General features: G+C 39.0%; 1 protein-coding gene across 1 annotated transcript; it reads left to right on the top strand.

Moving 5' to 3' along the window:
- The first annotated feature begins 1,169 nt into the window (after window positions 1–1,169).
- LOC139938579 (3-oxoacyl-[acyl-carrier-protein] reductase FabG-like) lies at window positions 1,170–14,552 on the top strand. Its single transcript, XM_071934155.1, has 9 exons — window positions 1,170–1,227; window positions 4,566–4,705; window positions 5,718–5,810; window positions 6,301–6,439; window positions 8,595–8,635; window positions 9,991–10,060; window positions 12,348–12,384; window positions 12,707–12,773; window positions 13,873–14,552. The coding sequence occupies exons 1-9, from the start codon at window positions 1,191–1,193 to the stop codon at window positions 14,035–14,037; spliced, it is 789 nt and encodes a 262-aa protein (XP_071790256.1). The 5' UTR covers window positions 1,170–1,190; the 3' UTR covers window positions 14,038–14,552.
- Window positions 14,553–15,007: the final 455 nt, after the last annotated feature.

The following is a 15,007-nucleotide window of genomic DNA, read 5'->3' as shown; positions in this document are numbered from 1 at the left end:
CGACACAGAATTTGCTTAAAAGTATCTGAAGTCAAAACTATAGAGAACTTCAATAAACTCATAAAAATGTTCTGAAGGGTTCATCTGTGAATTTTGCCTCAAATGATGTGCTGCAGTTTTGACAGTCAAAAGTTTTACTCTGTGTTATGACTATGCACTCACAGGCGTGGCTTGCTTGGCAAAACGCACATGGTTCACGTGGCTTGCATGACAAAAATATAGAAGGTTCATGTAGCTTTCTTCAATTTTGTTGACCAAGTTTTGCTAAAGAATATCACACTTAATTTGTTCTAAAAATGTGCAACAGCATGTGCTGAAACAATTACTGAATGCACATGACCGGTTTTGGTAAGAAATTTGATATTATTTGCAAGTAAAGTTCATCAGAAAAAGACGAAGTCCGAGTCCCACGTTGAGCTGAGAAGAACGTCGGCCGCCATGCAGCCCTCCAGTCCAGTACGCGACAGACGATTGATGATGTGCAGTTATTTTCCACAACCAGTCTTCGAAGAGCGAGCGCAAAACAGTCATTTGCATAACTGGACAATGAACATCTTCAATGGAGTGACATTCCAGATAAACCCCGGTTGAAGGAATGTCCAAAACAGGTGTACGTTAACAATGTAAATCCTGAATCGAATGGCTATGGCATTGCAAAAACTGCCATGTTTTGGTAAAAATAATGTTTAAAAAAACAAGTCGAGAACAATTAAAGGCTTCAATCTGGATTGACTGCCCCCATTTTTTTTTTTTTTTTTGGGGGGGGGCGGGGATATGAAATCGTTAATTTATTGGGGCGGGGTATGAAATAGTTAATTTATTGGGGGTTTGTTCACAATGTCTGTTCACTGATGAGGGGTTTCCAGCTTTTCAAAGGCAGATTCCAGGGGTTATTGTGCAATTATAGAAGCTGAATTGATTGGGCTAAGAAGCAATTTCACAACCTATATTATTATCTGAGGCGATTTGTCCAGAAAAATTTCAAGGTCAAGAGTAGCTGAATAATTAGTAAATATGCGGGTGAACATACAGTTGCTATACCTGCATGCGTATACTGCAACTGCATACAGTAAAAAAAACTAATAGGCTCAGTCATAAAGTGTTTGGAAGTTCGCCCAGCTAGATCAACTTAATTTTCAGTTTCTCATTACTTTCATTTCCAAATAGTACTTTCATTTAGAAACTCGACCATGAGCTCATTGAAAGGCAAAGTGGCCCTCATAACGGGTGTTTCATGACAATTTGTTTGTTGTTGTTGTTGTTGTTATTGTTGTTGTTGTTGTTGTTGTTGTTGTTGTTGTTGTTGTTTTTTGGGGGGGGGGGGTTATGTGTGCTTTACTTTTATAATAATAACAACAATAGTATTTTATTGTTGATATAGCGTCTTGCATAAAAAAAAATCCCAAAACGCTGTCCGGTATTTTTGCATATTATTATAAACATTAAAGGCAGTGGACACTTTCGGTAATTACTCAAAATAATAATTAGCATAAAACCTTACTTGGTAACGAGTAATGGGAGATGTTTGTATAGTATAAAACATTGTGAGAAACGGCTCCCTCTGAAGTTACGGTAGTTTTCGAGAAAGAAGTAATTTTCCACGAATCTGATTTCGAGACCTCAAGTTTAGAATTTGAGGTCTCGAAATCAAGCATCTGAAAGCACACAACTTCGTGTGACAAGTGGGTTTTTTTCTTTCATAGTGATCTCGCAACTCCGTCGACCAATCGAGCTCAAATTTTCACAGGTTTGTAATTTTATGCATAAGGTGAGATACACCAAGTGAGAAGATTGGTCTTTGACAATTCCAATAGTGTCCACTGTCTTTAAGCTAAAAAGAGATAAGCAAAACACAGAAAATAAGACAAAACCAACGACAAAACCAAACAATGAAATACACCAATATGAGACTTTCAACAATATCACACCACAGAATAGGCAATAAAAAATATGCACAAATTCAAAGATAATGTCTTTTAAAAAAACGTTTTGAGATGAGTTTTAGAAATATAAAAGTTAAATGAATGGGTAATTGATTCTGAAGAGTTGGAGCATAAAATATAAAAAGCCCGATCCCCATATAAGATTTGCTAGGCTTTGAGCCAACATAAGGAATAATTAAGTTTGACACCAACACAACTTCTAGTAGGAATAACATTATGAGAAACGTAAATTGAAATTAATTCTGAAAGATAGCGAGGGGCCAATTTACATTGATGAATGAGTCTTAAGTTAACACAGACGATGTTATACTCACCCAAAGAACTTGTGTCATTATTCTCTTCCATTGATAAATACAACCAATAATAAAAATTCATTACTGTGATATAGACAAAATAAAAATAGACTAAACTAAATCGAGCAGGCCTTCTGTAGTGGAGCACCCAAGACTGCTGTCAAATTTATAATAAAAAAAGTAGATGCAGTTAAAATAAAAGCAGTGGACACTATTGGTAATTACTCAAAATAATTATTAGCATAAAACCTTACTTGGTAACGAGTAATGGGGAGAGGTTGATGGTATAAAACATTGTGAGAAACGGCCCCTCTGAAGTACCACGGTCCCTCTGAAGTTACGAAGTTTTCGAGAAAGAAGTAATTTTCGACGAATTTGTTTCCAAGACCTCAGATTTAGAATTTTGAGATCTCGGAATCAAGCATCTGAAAGCACACAACTTCGTGTGACAAGGGTGTTTTTCTTCCATTATTATCTCGCAAGTGAAAAGACTGGTCTTTGACAGTATTACCAACAGTGTCCAGTGTCTTTAAAGAAGAAAACCGTGTTTTGAATGCCAGTATTTTTCAAATTTAACATAGTTTTTTTGATCAAGCTTTTTAAAGATTTCAGATCCAAACCCACAATTTACACATACATTGACAAATTTCCGTCCCGTCATTAACGTCCGGTCACATTATCATTTTGTTCTTAAATATAAGTGTTTTTTATTTGCAGGAGGATCAATCTGTGATGCCCTAGTGAGAAGGGCAATAGTTTTACTCGATGGCATGACAATAGTTGTTTTCCTCTTATTAAATTTGAATAAAATTAGTATTGTACACAGATTAGGTCTACAACAGTTGCATTATTTCTTCATTCCGTCCCGTTGTTTTTTCATTTTGTTTGTTCAATTGCAAAGTCTTTATGTTGTGGGGGGGGGGGGGGGCGTTAAAACGTTTTTGTTTTTTGTTTTTTTTTCCACAATAATAGAGCACAACTGATATGTGAATAATAAGCAGTGTATCTTTTTTTTTTAACACTCCTAAACAAACATAAGCAACCAGATGAACTTCTCAGTCCGGCCCGTCACGTACGAGTAGTTGGGAACTGACCCAATAGAACAACTATGGCAGTTCATTAACATAGACATTACAATGGCCCAAGACAGTGTGTAACCTTGGACCCCGATACATTGCTGGTTGGAATTTCTACGGTTGGTGAGATAGCTACTAAACCATTAAAGGGTATATGTACTTTTCCCTAACAAAAAACACAATGTCCACAGATTTACATTAAACTTACAGTTTGAAGGTTATGATAGTAGAAAGCTTCCCTTGAAATTTTACTTACTGAGGTGCTGTAGTTTTTGAGAAATGAGTAAAAGTAATAATTTTCGTCTCAGTTTTAGCATGTAAAAACGTATTAACCAGTTATGCTATGGTTTTGGTATGATACCATAACTGGTTAAGGGGGATTTTACATGCTAAAAAAATAATTTTGGTCTCATGAGACCAATTATGTTGTGACTTGTTTTACTCATTTCGCAAAAACTACACAACCTTAATAGTTAGTAAAGGGAAGCTTTCCACTATCATTATGTTCAAACCCTGAAAGTTAAAAGACAGTGGACACTATTGGTAATTGTCAAAGACCAGCCTTCTCACTTAGTGTATCTCAACATATGCATAAAATAACAAACCTGTGAAAATTTGAGCTCAATTGGTCGTCGTAGTTGCGAGATAATAATGAAAGAAAAAACACCCTTGTCACAGGAAGTTGTGTGTATTCAGATGCTTGATTTCGTGACCTCAAATTCTAAATCCGAGGTCTCGAAATCAAATTTGTGGAAAATTACTTCTTTCTCGAAAACTACGTCATTTCAAGAGGGAGCCAATTCTCACACCATGTTATACTTTCAACCTCTCCCCATTACTCACTACTAGGTGGGGTTTTATGCTGATAATTATTTTGACTAATTACCAGTAGTGTCCACTGCCTTTAACAGCATCCGTTAAATTATTATACATGGGCCTATCTTCTTCCTCCATGGGCCTATAAAGCTTAGATGTACGGTATACTGGCGCCGTCTGTCAATTAATTGTTTGGCACTTTTAAGGCATGTTTTACCATGGTTTATAGCAATAATTAGATGTATACCATAGAAAGTGTTGCCAAACCATTTTATGGTTTATATACCACTAGTATTCGTTGTGTGTAAGTTTATGGTTTACAAACAATGAACAGGCAATAAACATTTAAAAATAAAACTTGCGGGTATGCCTACTCGTTGGTGAGAATGAATTTAAAATATTGTTTCTATACATTTTGAAACACGTTTTCTCCCAAGGGTCAACGTCTGGCATTGGAGCTGAAACAGCGAGGCACTTCGCCTCGTTAGGGTGCTATGTCTCCCTGACCGGACGCAGAGAGAAGAATCTTGAGGAAGTATCTGAGGAATGCCAACAAAAAGGACTACCTAAAGACAAGGTAAAGTGAGAGAAAATCCATTGCAATATGGAGTGTTGTGTTTGAGCGGTCCAGTTTACCGGACCCAAGCTCTGGTGTTGTTTGTTAGCAGCAGAGTGTGGGTTCAAATCCTGTCAGACACTGATGCCCAGAAGCAATGCACTCATAGTTGCTTCGGAAAAGGTGGGCAGTGCATTCTGCTCTGCCAGCAAGTCTCCTAGTGAATGATACCCGTGACTACATCCTTGGACTGTGAAGGGGGTAACCCTGTTTCAGCCCCAGGGGTAGGTGGGAAAATGCCGCTGGTAACAGTTGCTTTGGGTAGACAGACCAAATCAGTGAAGAGAAGCCCTCACCTTGAAGTGGCCGTCCAGCCTTGTGATGTGAGACGATCTCTCATAACTCCCCTCTCAAGTCCCGGTCGTGACACTTGTGTGTTAACTAGCTGAGGGGTCCTGCATTACGATTGGGACGTAAAGCTGTACCTATATAAGTCCTGTGTTTTGTGTAATATTTATCATAATTAGTAGGCGGGTTTCGCTCCGGTGTTCCTGTTCTCTAATCGGCAGCATAATGAGCACCTTGTGGACCATTACCTGGTGCTATAAAGGAATAGATCTTACTTAAAAACGTAGCTCAACACACCCTGTACAGTAATAAATACTGAGCACTTAGATACAACCCTTAGGGTGTGATAGTGATAAGCGCTGTTTAACACGTTGCCTTGGATCGGACGAGTTGGTCTATAAAAAGCGTAAAAGCGTTTATAACCGTTTGTTATAAATTGCGAACTAACACGGTCGGCCATTTATGTGAGTCAAAAATGTGACTCCCACAAATGGCCGACCGTGTTCGTCGACGAGGTAAAGGGAAAACCGTGCAATTTCGAGGCATGTTTGTGTGGAGCATTGTATTCTACTTTTAAAACATCTTTCCAACCATATGCATTTTATAACAAACGGTAACAAACGCTTTTCAAAGACCAACTCGACCGGGAGCTAGGATTATTTTTGTTCATATTTATATATTGTAGATTCTTCTTACTGTGGCAGACCTGTGGAAAGAGGAGGATGTGAAGAGAATTGTTGACCGAACCTTGGAGCACTTTGGACAGATAGATGTACTGGTGAGTAACTAAAGCAAATGGACTCATGGAGGGCAGCGAAAGTGTCAAGGTCAAGACTGAATAATTAGTAAACTTGCGGGTACACGTGAATCTTTGTGTACTTTATACAAAACATATTTACAGTACTGTTGTTGTACCCTAAATCTGTTTTGTATAAATATTAATAGACTATTATTAAGCCCTTCACTTCCCAGGCCTTGAACTTAGTTGTTGAAGGAGCACAGCAATTTTTCTCTGATGAGGGGGCACTACTTCTATCATAGATCTACGAGGAAAATGTAAAATATTGGGTTGTAACCTTGGCCAGGGCACAACGCAAAAGGACAGGGCATCACGAAATGGGGGTGGCATGCATGGGTTATTTCGAGGCATGATCGATAACACACCTAATAAACCCACACTCTACCAGAACCCCCAACGCTCGAGTCCGTGCTCTTAAACCAGCGCTGGAACATCATATTATAGCAAATGCATTTTGTTTTGTTACCAGGTGAACAATGCTGCCTTGGCATACCCTGCTGGAATAGAAGCCTGTACCTTGGAGCAGTTTGACAAAACGTTTGACTTGAATGTCCGTGCACCACTGCAGCTCACGCATCTGTTGAGACCCCACCTCATTAAAACAAAGGGTATGATAATGAACTATTGTCTTTTTAGTTAATGTGGATTCGTGTGGAAAAAGTAGGGTATACATTTCTATAGATTAGGTGGACCCTCCATGGGCCGGGTTGACTCAGTGGTTTCTTTTCCAGCTTTCACCACTGCGGACACAAACTGGCGTTTTGCATGCGTATGGACCATTGATCTCCAGACCTTATCGCAAATACCAATGCGCAAGCGCAGACTGTTGAGTGAGGTGCATTGTGGGATAGATACGAATCAAATTTTGCTACCAGCTAGACCACAATGCATCTAATTCCAAGCTTTACGCGCGCGCCCCAGTATTTGCGAAAAGGTATATTATACTGATGGAGATCAATGGTATGGACCGATCCGGCCTGTCAATCAAACTGTGCACGTTTACCCATTTGACCAATCACAGCATGATTGTGGTCGGACAAACCATAGATATAGAATAGACTGTGCAAGTCTCGCGCGCACCGGAGCGAGAAAACACGACAACTGAAGAACTTAATTTTTTTATGAATCAAATCTTTGCTTTAATTTTTTCTTAATGCCGAATCTGAACAAAAGAAATACCCATAAGAGCTTGTTTAAATTAGTATAGCTTTTTAACCAAATACACAATTATCGGTTAAAGTCTATGTATAGACAAAAGTAAAACTCTGGGACAAGGATGTTTGTTTGATCTGAAATGTTTTGAAACCCCTTTTGTAAATCTACGCCCGAATGTGAAACTACTGAAAGCTGGTTTATACGCGGACGCACGATGGTCGCAATGGCGTTAGATAAACGCGTGACGCATTTTAAAGAGGAAGCCGACGCCTAAGCGACCAATGAAAAGGCTTTCCACCCGGCGCGGCCAAAACAAGCGTCCGCGTAAGTTTCGAGATCGGAGATGGGCACAAATTCTTAATTTTTTACAAGTAACCTGACCTGAGGTCAAGTTTAAATATCGGTTTTTCTTCATTATTTTGTTGACTTTATTTTTACTTTTATATATGTTGTTAATTAGTATTACATTTTTAACAACATATGTCATTTTTATGGTCATAAACTATATTAAACTAAAGTAATGGACGAAACAAAATCTCCCCAACGTAAAACTCCATAAGGTTGGGACCACAATGGTCCCGGAAGTTCAAATCTGCGCGAGACTTGCACAGTCTATTAAAATAACTAGATCGGCCGCGCGTACATACGCCGTCAGCACGTGACTTTTTGCCGTCAGCACGTGACATTTAGCGCGTCAAAGGCCTATCTCCCGTGTTCATTTTCGCGCGTCGCCTTTCGAACGTGAAACTTTTACATCGCACAGAAAATGTTCACGGGAGATAGGCAATGGCAGCCCCCATGCCAGAACCCGCGTATGTACGCGCGGCCGATCTAGTTATTCTATTCTATATCTATGGGACAAACTCGGTCATGCGTGTGCGTTTATTTTGCACGCGCGGCAGAATCGTGAAGAATAGACCTTTTCGCAAATACTGGGGCGCGCGCGTAAAGCTTGGAATTAGATGCATTGTGGTCTAGCTGGTAGCAAAATTTGATTCATATATATCCCACAATGCACCTCATTCAACAGTCTGCGCTTGCGCATTGGTATTTGCGATAAGGTCTATGTCATTGGGAGTGCTTGTACACGTGTCTTGCTCACGTGCGCGGTGGGCGGAGCTTAGTGGAAAGCCGGAACGGTCCGTTTGGCTGTCATTCCCTACACTTTTCATTTTTTCAATTTTATTGTATTGTAAGCAAAGAATCTGCGCTTACTGAAGTAGTAGGCCGGAATTGGTGATCACAAGCGCGGAATTCGAGGGGGAAGCGGATGCATATACAATGGGAGACTTTGGAACGCTAGGTGGCAGCAGACTTACCGGGTAAATTTCCACTGTTTACGTAGTTCTGAGCATGCGCGCATTACCGAAAACAATGGTTTTTACCTGGTAAGTCTGCTGCCACCAAGCGTTCCAAAGTCTCCCATTGTATATGCATCCGCTACTTTGGATTGGTTTTCACCATTGGGGTTTTCTTCCCGCATCTAAAACTGAGTCTTTCTTGTTTCCTCGTCATCCTGCCATTGGCACTAATTGTACAGTTGGATTTGAAGTAAATAGATATTTTTCAATAAAGAAGAGTTAATTTGACATGTGTTTCTGGTTTCAGGTGCTATTGTGAATGTTTCCAGTGTGAACGGTGTGATGCCTGTAAGTTTTTAACATCAAAACTCTTAATAACTCAAATTTAATATATACATTTTGTAACTTAAAGGCAGTGGACACTATTGGTAATTGTCAAAGACTAGCCTTCACAGTTGGTGTATCTCAACATATGCATAAAATAACACACCTGTGCAAATTTGAGCTCAATTGGTCATCAAAGTTGCGAGATAATAATGAAAAAAAGAAAACACCCTTGTCACATGAAGTTGTGTGCGTTTAGATGGTTGATTTCGAGACCTCAAGTTCTAAACTTGAGGTCTCGAAATCAAATTCGTGGAAAACTGCTTCTTTCACCAAAACTATGGCACTTCAGAGGGAGCTGTTTATCACTGTACCATCAACCTCTCCCCATTTCTTGTCACCAAGAAAGGTTTTATAAAAACAATTATTTTGAGTAATTACCAATAGTGTCCACTGCCTTTAAGAAAACATTCTATATGGTTTAGGCCCAACAAAATACTAAAACGTATGACTTGCCCCTTGGAACGAAGATATTGATTAAATAGGGAGACTGCAATCACGGGGCTACAATCCCAGCCAAATGCTTAGGCCACCAATTCCCAACGCTAAAATAATTATTCCCTGTCCACTTCCCCCGACACTAAACATTCTCTCCCCAAATGATTTGGTAAAAGAGCAGGCCAGTTTCATGATGACGTAATCTGACGGAAAGAGCCAATCACAGCGGTAGGGGAAATAAAATATTGCAATGTCGTTTGGGAAGAAGAAAAAATCGCGGCCGGGGGCCCAACGAGACATGGCTGGGATTGTAGACAGTTGGTAGAGCTGCGGCATCTTAATCATCAGGTGATTGGTTCAAATCCAATTCTCGTTTTCCAAATCATTTAAACACCAGAGTCTGAATTCGGTGCTCTTAACCGCTTGAACACGACACTTCCGCAGTTTATTCAGCTATACCATGCGTGATACGTGACAGAGGGTGTTCCCCCAACCCTATGTCCCCATATTCTTAATACAGTCTTCCCATCTTGTACAGAAGTACCCCCCCCCCCCCCCAATCCTCTGAAGAATCCTTAAGCTATTGGCTATGGGGGCTAAGTTTCATGGCCCTGCATATCGTAAGCAAAGAATCAGCACTTCCAAAAGTAGGGGGTCCGCACATGTCAAGCGTATTTCACAGGTTAGCAGGAGTTTTAGCTCAAGCTTGCGTTACTGGGCATTCTTAACTTACACAGTAAGCGCAGAAATTCGCCGCTTGTACAGTTAGCGGAGAAAAGGTGGTCATCAGCTAAGAATTTGACAGTAAGCTGATCCATGAAGTTGGGCCCTAATTGTTTTTTGATGCAATATTTTCATTTGTTTTTTTTTCCCTTTGACAGTTTCCTAGGATATTAACCTACTGCATGTCTAAGAGTGCTATAGACTCGCTGACATTGAACAGTGCACATGGTAAGAAAAACGTATATGCATGAATTGTGTGAGTGTGAGATTGAGAGTTTTCACAAGCATGAATGAGAGAGAGAAGGTTGTGCTATAAGGGCCTTGTCACACGAGACAACTTTAACCTGTAGCCAAGTTGGAGTCGACCAACTGTAGTGCATGGATAATCTTTCGAGCTAAGTCTTACGATCCTCAAGAATAATTATGTGAACATTCAAATGTGAATGGTAATTGTCAACGACAAGGCTTCTCACTTGGTGTATCTCAACATATGTATGCATAAAATAACAAACCTATGCAAATTGAAACTCAATTGGTTGTTGAAGTTGCGAGATAATAATGGAAGAAAAAACACCATTGTCACACGAAGTTGTGAGCTTTCAGATGCTTGATTTCAAGACCTCAAAATCTAATTCTGAAGTCTCGAAATCAAATTCAAATGTTTTGGTGGACAATTACAAGAGAGTTTTTAGGCTAACAATTATTTTGAGTAACTACCAATAGTGTCCAGTGCCTTTAGTTGCCTAGTGTGGCTTGGACGTAAGACACAATAGTATTTCTTGAGCTCAGGATCGCTGGAAAACAAATGAATCTGAATGCTAATTCAAAGTGCATTCATTTTCAATACTAAAACGAATGTGCCAGGAGTTAAAATGAATGGATTTTTGATGAAATTGGCCGGGAAAACCTATTATGTATTTAAACTGTTTGTATTGACACTTCACACAATTATTCATATTTCACAATGCAACATTTCAGATGCAATGTTTTCCTTATTAAGGTTTGCATGATTGTATTTCAGAAGGCACATCACTTGGTTCTTAGATAATCAGCCGTGTGATTGCTCATGAATTGTCCTAAAGTTCAGGCTTTGCTCAAAATCTCCTTGAGCCTTCAAATTGTCCGAAAAGAAGTTAAAAGCAGTCTCCTAAGAGAGACAGATATGGTCAATAATGTCTCAAAGCATGTATACATTTTTTTTTTTTTTTTTTTTTTGGCGATGTACAAAGTCTGGAAATCTCCTGAATTGTAACATCTGACAGGTAGTGGACTCTAGTAGAGGGCCATTTTTGAGGAATTTTTCACAGACGTCAACTCTCATCCATGGATGGAACACACATAATCGTATGATCCCAGTAGCAAATTCAAAGCTTTCCCTGATCATCAGGCAGGCTGAGACCGTTCCACAAGTAATGTTCTGAACTCTCTTCAACAACCCAAGGTTGTTTAAAAGGAAAGTACACGTTAGTTAGTTACTCAAAACAAGTAGTAACTTAAAAACTGACTTGGTAATGAGCGTTGGAGAGCTGTTGATATTATTAAACACTGTGAGAATCAACTCCCTCTGAAGTAACGTATTTTTGGGAGAAAGAGGTAATTTCTCACTAAAATAATAAAATACTTCTAGCTAGAAGTCTTTTATTCCTATCTGAAAGCACTAAAATTCGTCCAACAAGGGTGATTTTTCTTTCATCATTTTCTCGCAACTTTGATGACCGATTGACCCCAAATTTTCTCAGGCTTGTTATGATGGGATACACTAAGTGAGAAGACTGGTCTTTGAAAATTCCCAAACGTGTACCTTCCCTTTAATTGGTGCTAAGGGATTGATCCATCGGAAAAAAATGTCTTACAGACCTCCCAGGCTTCCATTCAGAGATGAAGTGAAGCAATTATGGTTAAAGGAACACGTTGCCTTGGATCGGTCGAGTTGGTCTTTTGAAAGCGGGTTGTAACCGTTTGTTATAAAATGCATATGGTTGGAAAGATGTTGTAAAAGTAGAATACAATGATCTACACAAATATGCCTCGAAATTGCGTGGTTTTCTTTTTACCTCGTCCAATAACACGGTCGGCCATTTATGGGAGTCAAAATTTTGACTCCCATAAATGGCCGACCGTGCTAGTTTGCGTGTAAAAAGAAAACCGTACAGTTTTGAGTGATACTTGTGTGGATCATTATATTCTACTTTTAAAATGTGCTGTTTCTTATTTTATTGTAAAGCGCATTGGTCTATTTTGGAAATGCGCTATATAAATCTTTTTAATAATAATAAAACATCTTTCTAACCATATGCATTTTATAACAAACGGTTTCAAACGCTTTTTATAGACCAACTCGTCCGATCCAATGCAACGTGTTCCTTTAAGTTCCTTGCTCAAGTTAATAAGTGTCATGAGTTGGAATCGAACCCACACTCTGATGATTCGGACATCAGAAATCGAGTCTGATGGACTACAGACCATTCAGTAAAAACTTGAGTTTTCTTTCTCCCATTTTGTTTTACACTCACAGATTTGGCCCCACACGGAGTTCGTGTCAATTCTGTAAAGTGAGTACATTGACATTGTATGTTTCCCTGATAATCCGGGTCTTGCCCTAATGCTTCGTTTTTGAAAGGGCAAGTGCACAAAGGCATTTTCTTCTCGATAAAGGGCACTCTATGAGGAAATTTCTACTGGATAAGAGCCGTTATTATTATTATTATTATTTTTGTTTTTATCATACTGGAATGCATTTGGGGAATTAAAACTTACTTGAGGCTACTGTTAAAGTCGGGACTATTTGAGGCGCGACTAGTCCAGTAGTAATATATCATAGTCGCCCAGGCCTAATAAGAGTGATTATAATATTGATTATCTTTTACTTGACAGCCCTGGAGTAATCTTGACTGAGATACTCCTACCAGCTGGAGTGAAGACTAACAAACGATATGAAGCGGTAGGTATATCACGCTGCCTCAGTCATGTTCCACATATCAAATAACAATATTGCATGCTAATAATCGTCTTGCAATTAGGAACCAGACTAATTTGTTCTGCCAGCCTCGGTTTGGTAACATTGATACCAATGGGAGAAATTCAAGATGGCTGCACTGTGATAGAGGTCTATAAGTTACAGGCATGTGAGTATTACTATCCATGAAAAAAAGTGGAAAAGAGAAAACCAGGCAAGAAAAAAAAGGGAAAAGATAATATTCCTATACTTTTGTGCACAGGAAGAGAAGAAAAAAAAAGAGGAAAATCAAAACCAAGGAAGAGGTAATCAGCTGAAAAGAGGACGTCTCACATGCCAGAAGTTAACATAATGGTCATAGATTGGATGCTGATGTGATGCTATTTTATATGAAATTTGTTCAAAAAAGATACAGTAAAACTCGCCTGTGACAGTTTGGGTTGAACAACCAAAAACTGTCGCAGTATTTTTATCAAGAACATTGAACCGTAACAGTGGATACCAACTGCATCTCTGGACTCACAGCATTGACAGACGGTAACCATGGTCATTTAAAATTGTAATTTTTAGATAAATGATTTTTATATAAATGATTTCATAGGATGCTGACCACCATTTTGATGACGAGGCTCTCTGATAGAAATCACACAAAGTGTTTTGGGAGTCATTACCTATGTACACAATTTAAATTTACATTTACCTGTACACCCGAGCCCAATTGCATGGCTCTGCTTACCGCTGAATTCTCCATTTCTGATCACGATTCTCTGCTTACTTGCAAACGCTGGAATTCTGCGCTAGCTGTGTAAGCGTAGAATGCTTAATTACATAGGTGGAGTACGCACATGCACAAGTCAAATTTCGTCGCTAACTCGTGAAGTACGCTTACGTAAGCACATCATTTCCTGCTTCTGCAAGCGCTGATTATTTGCTTACAGTAAGCAGAGCCATGACACTGGGCCATGATGTATGGATAAAACCATTGTTTTAATAGTGAGGAAATTACAAATAGTTAATAACTGTTTCTACAAAACCTGCCACCTCAATGTATTTTGAAAATTTCTTTCACGTGTTCTTATGCTAGTTTCTAGAGAAATGCAAGCACACACATGCATTGGGCCGAGTAGGCACCGTGGACGAGGTGGCCAAGGTGATAGCATTCCTAGCATCCGACGACTCGTCGTTTGTCACCGGAGAACTCATCACTGTCGATGGTGGAAGCCATCTCCTCACGACCGCGACTGAGTAAACAGGCCTGTGAGTGGACCCTCAAAAAAAGAGAGCTGAGAAACACCACATGATGTAAGAATGGTTGGAATTATTTCTTCAGATGTTTTGGATGTTGACTGGACTACAATGACAGTTGACACAATTTTTTGTTTGTTTGTTCACCCAGTAATGTAGCTTAAACATTTAAATATTTTCAAAATATTTGTTCCTGTAAGAAACTAATCCAACATTTCCTGAATAAATTATTCGTTTACACAAAAGCCTGTAGCAAGTTTGTCTACATTTTGTTTACCACAATTATTACTTTAACTTTAATGGTTGCGCCATCCCCCTCCCAAAGCAGCAGTAACACTTTAGGAAATGGCATTTTATCTTCCGAAAAGGCAATAATTATAGGTGAAGAAATTATACCGTGAATTTTATTACAAAAATATTGTTAGCAAACTACAGGTTAAAAAACGATCAGATTAGAAAATTCTATATCTATGTTTTGTACACGGCTAATAAGACAGTTCTTTGTGGAAACACCATCGATATAGGCCTAGTTCAATCGGAGGATCGGTGGTGGTGGGGGGGGGAGGGGCGATGGTAATGTAGCAACCAATTCAACGTGTGCCGATCGGTTCTTCTATTATTATATAATCAGATATTTATATGGGGGGGGGGGGTCCGATTTAAGTCATGTTCACCTTTAGGCAGGATAAAACATTGCCTCTACAATAATGTTTATGCATCTTAGTAATGAAGACATAGTGGGTGACTAAATTAAAAAATAACCGCGACAGTTGCACCGTGGACTGCAAATTGGAAAAAGGACAAAATTTAAAATTTAACAAAACAAATATGACGCTCAAGAAATAATCCACGGGTTTTGTAAAGCAAAATATTTTACCTGACATGTATCAATGTATTTATTTCATTTTATGCAGACAGTACTGCGATCAGTTTACTATTACAAGTTGTAAAATTTGAACTCAAAGTGGGAATCA

Source organism: Asterias amurensis, chromosome 6 (assembly GCF_032118995.1).
Source record: "Asterias amurensis chromosome 6, ASM3211899v1".
Classification (NCBI taxonomy): Eukaryota; Metazoa; Echinodermata; class Asteroidea; order Forcipulatida; family Asteriidae; genus Asterias; species Asterias amurensis.
The sequence above is the reverse complement of the archived record's forward strand: the minus strand, read 5'-3'. Positions and strand labels throughout refer to the sequence as shown.

Excerpts from the sequence above, each read along its gene's own strand:
- LOC139938579 (XM_071934155.1), top strand. The coding sequence starts at position 1,191 with ATGAGCTCATTGAAAGGCAAAGTGGCCCTCATAACGG. Across the intron at positions 5,811-6,300 it reads TTGGACAGATAGATGTACTG|GTGAACAATGCTGCCTTGGC; the intron begins GTGAGTAACTAA and ends TTTTGTTACCAG. Across the intron at positions 6,440-8,594 it reads CCACCTCATTAAAACAAAGG|GTGCTATTGTGAATGTTTCC; the intron begins GTATGATAATGA and ends TTCTGGTTTCAG.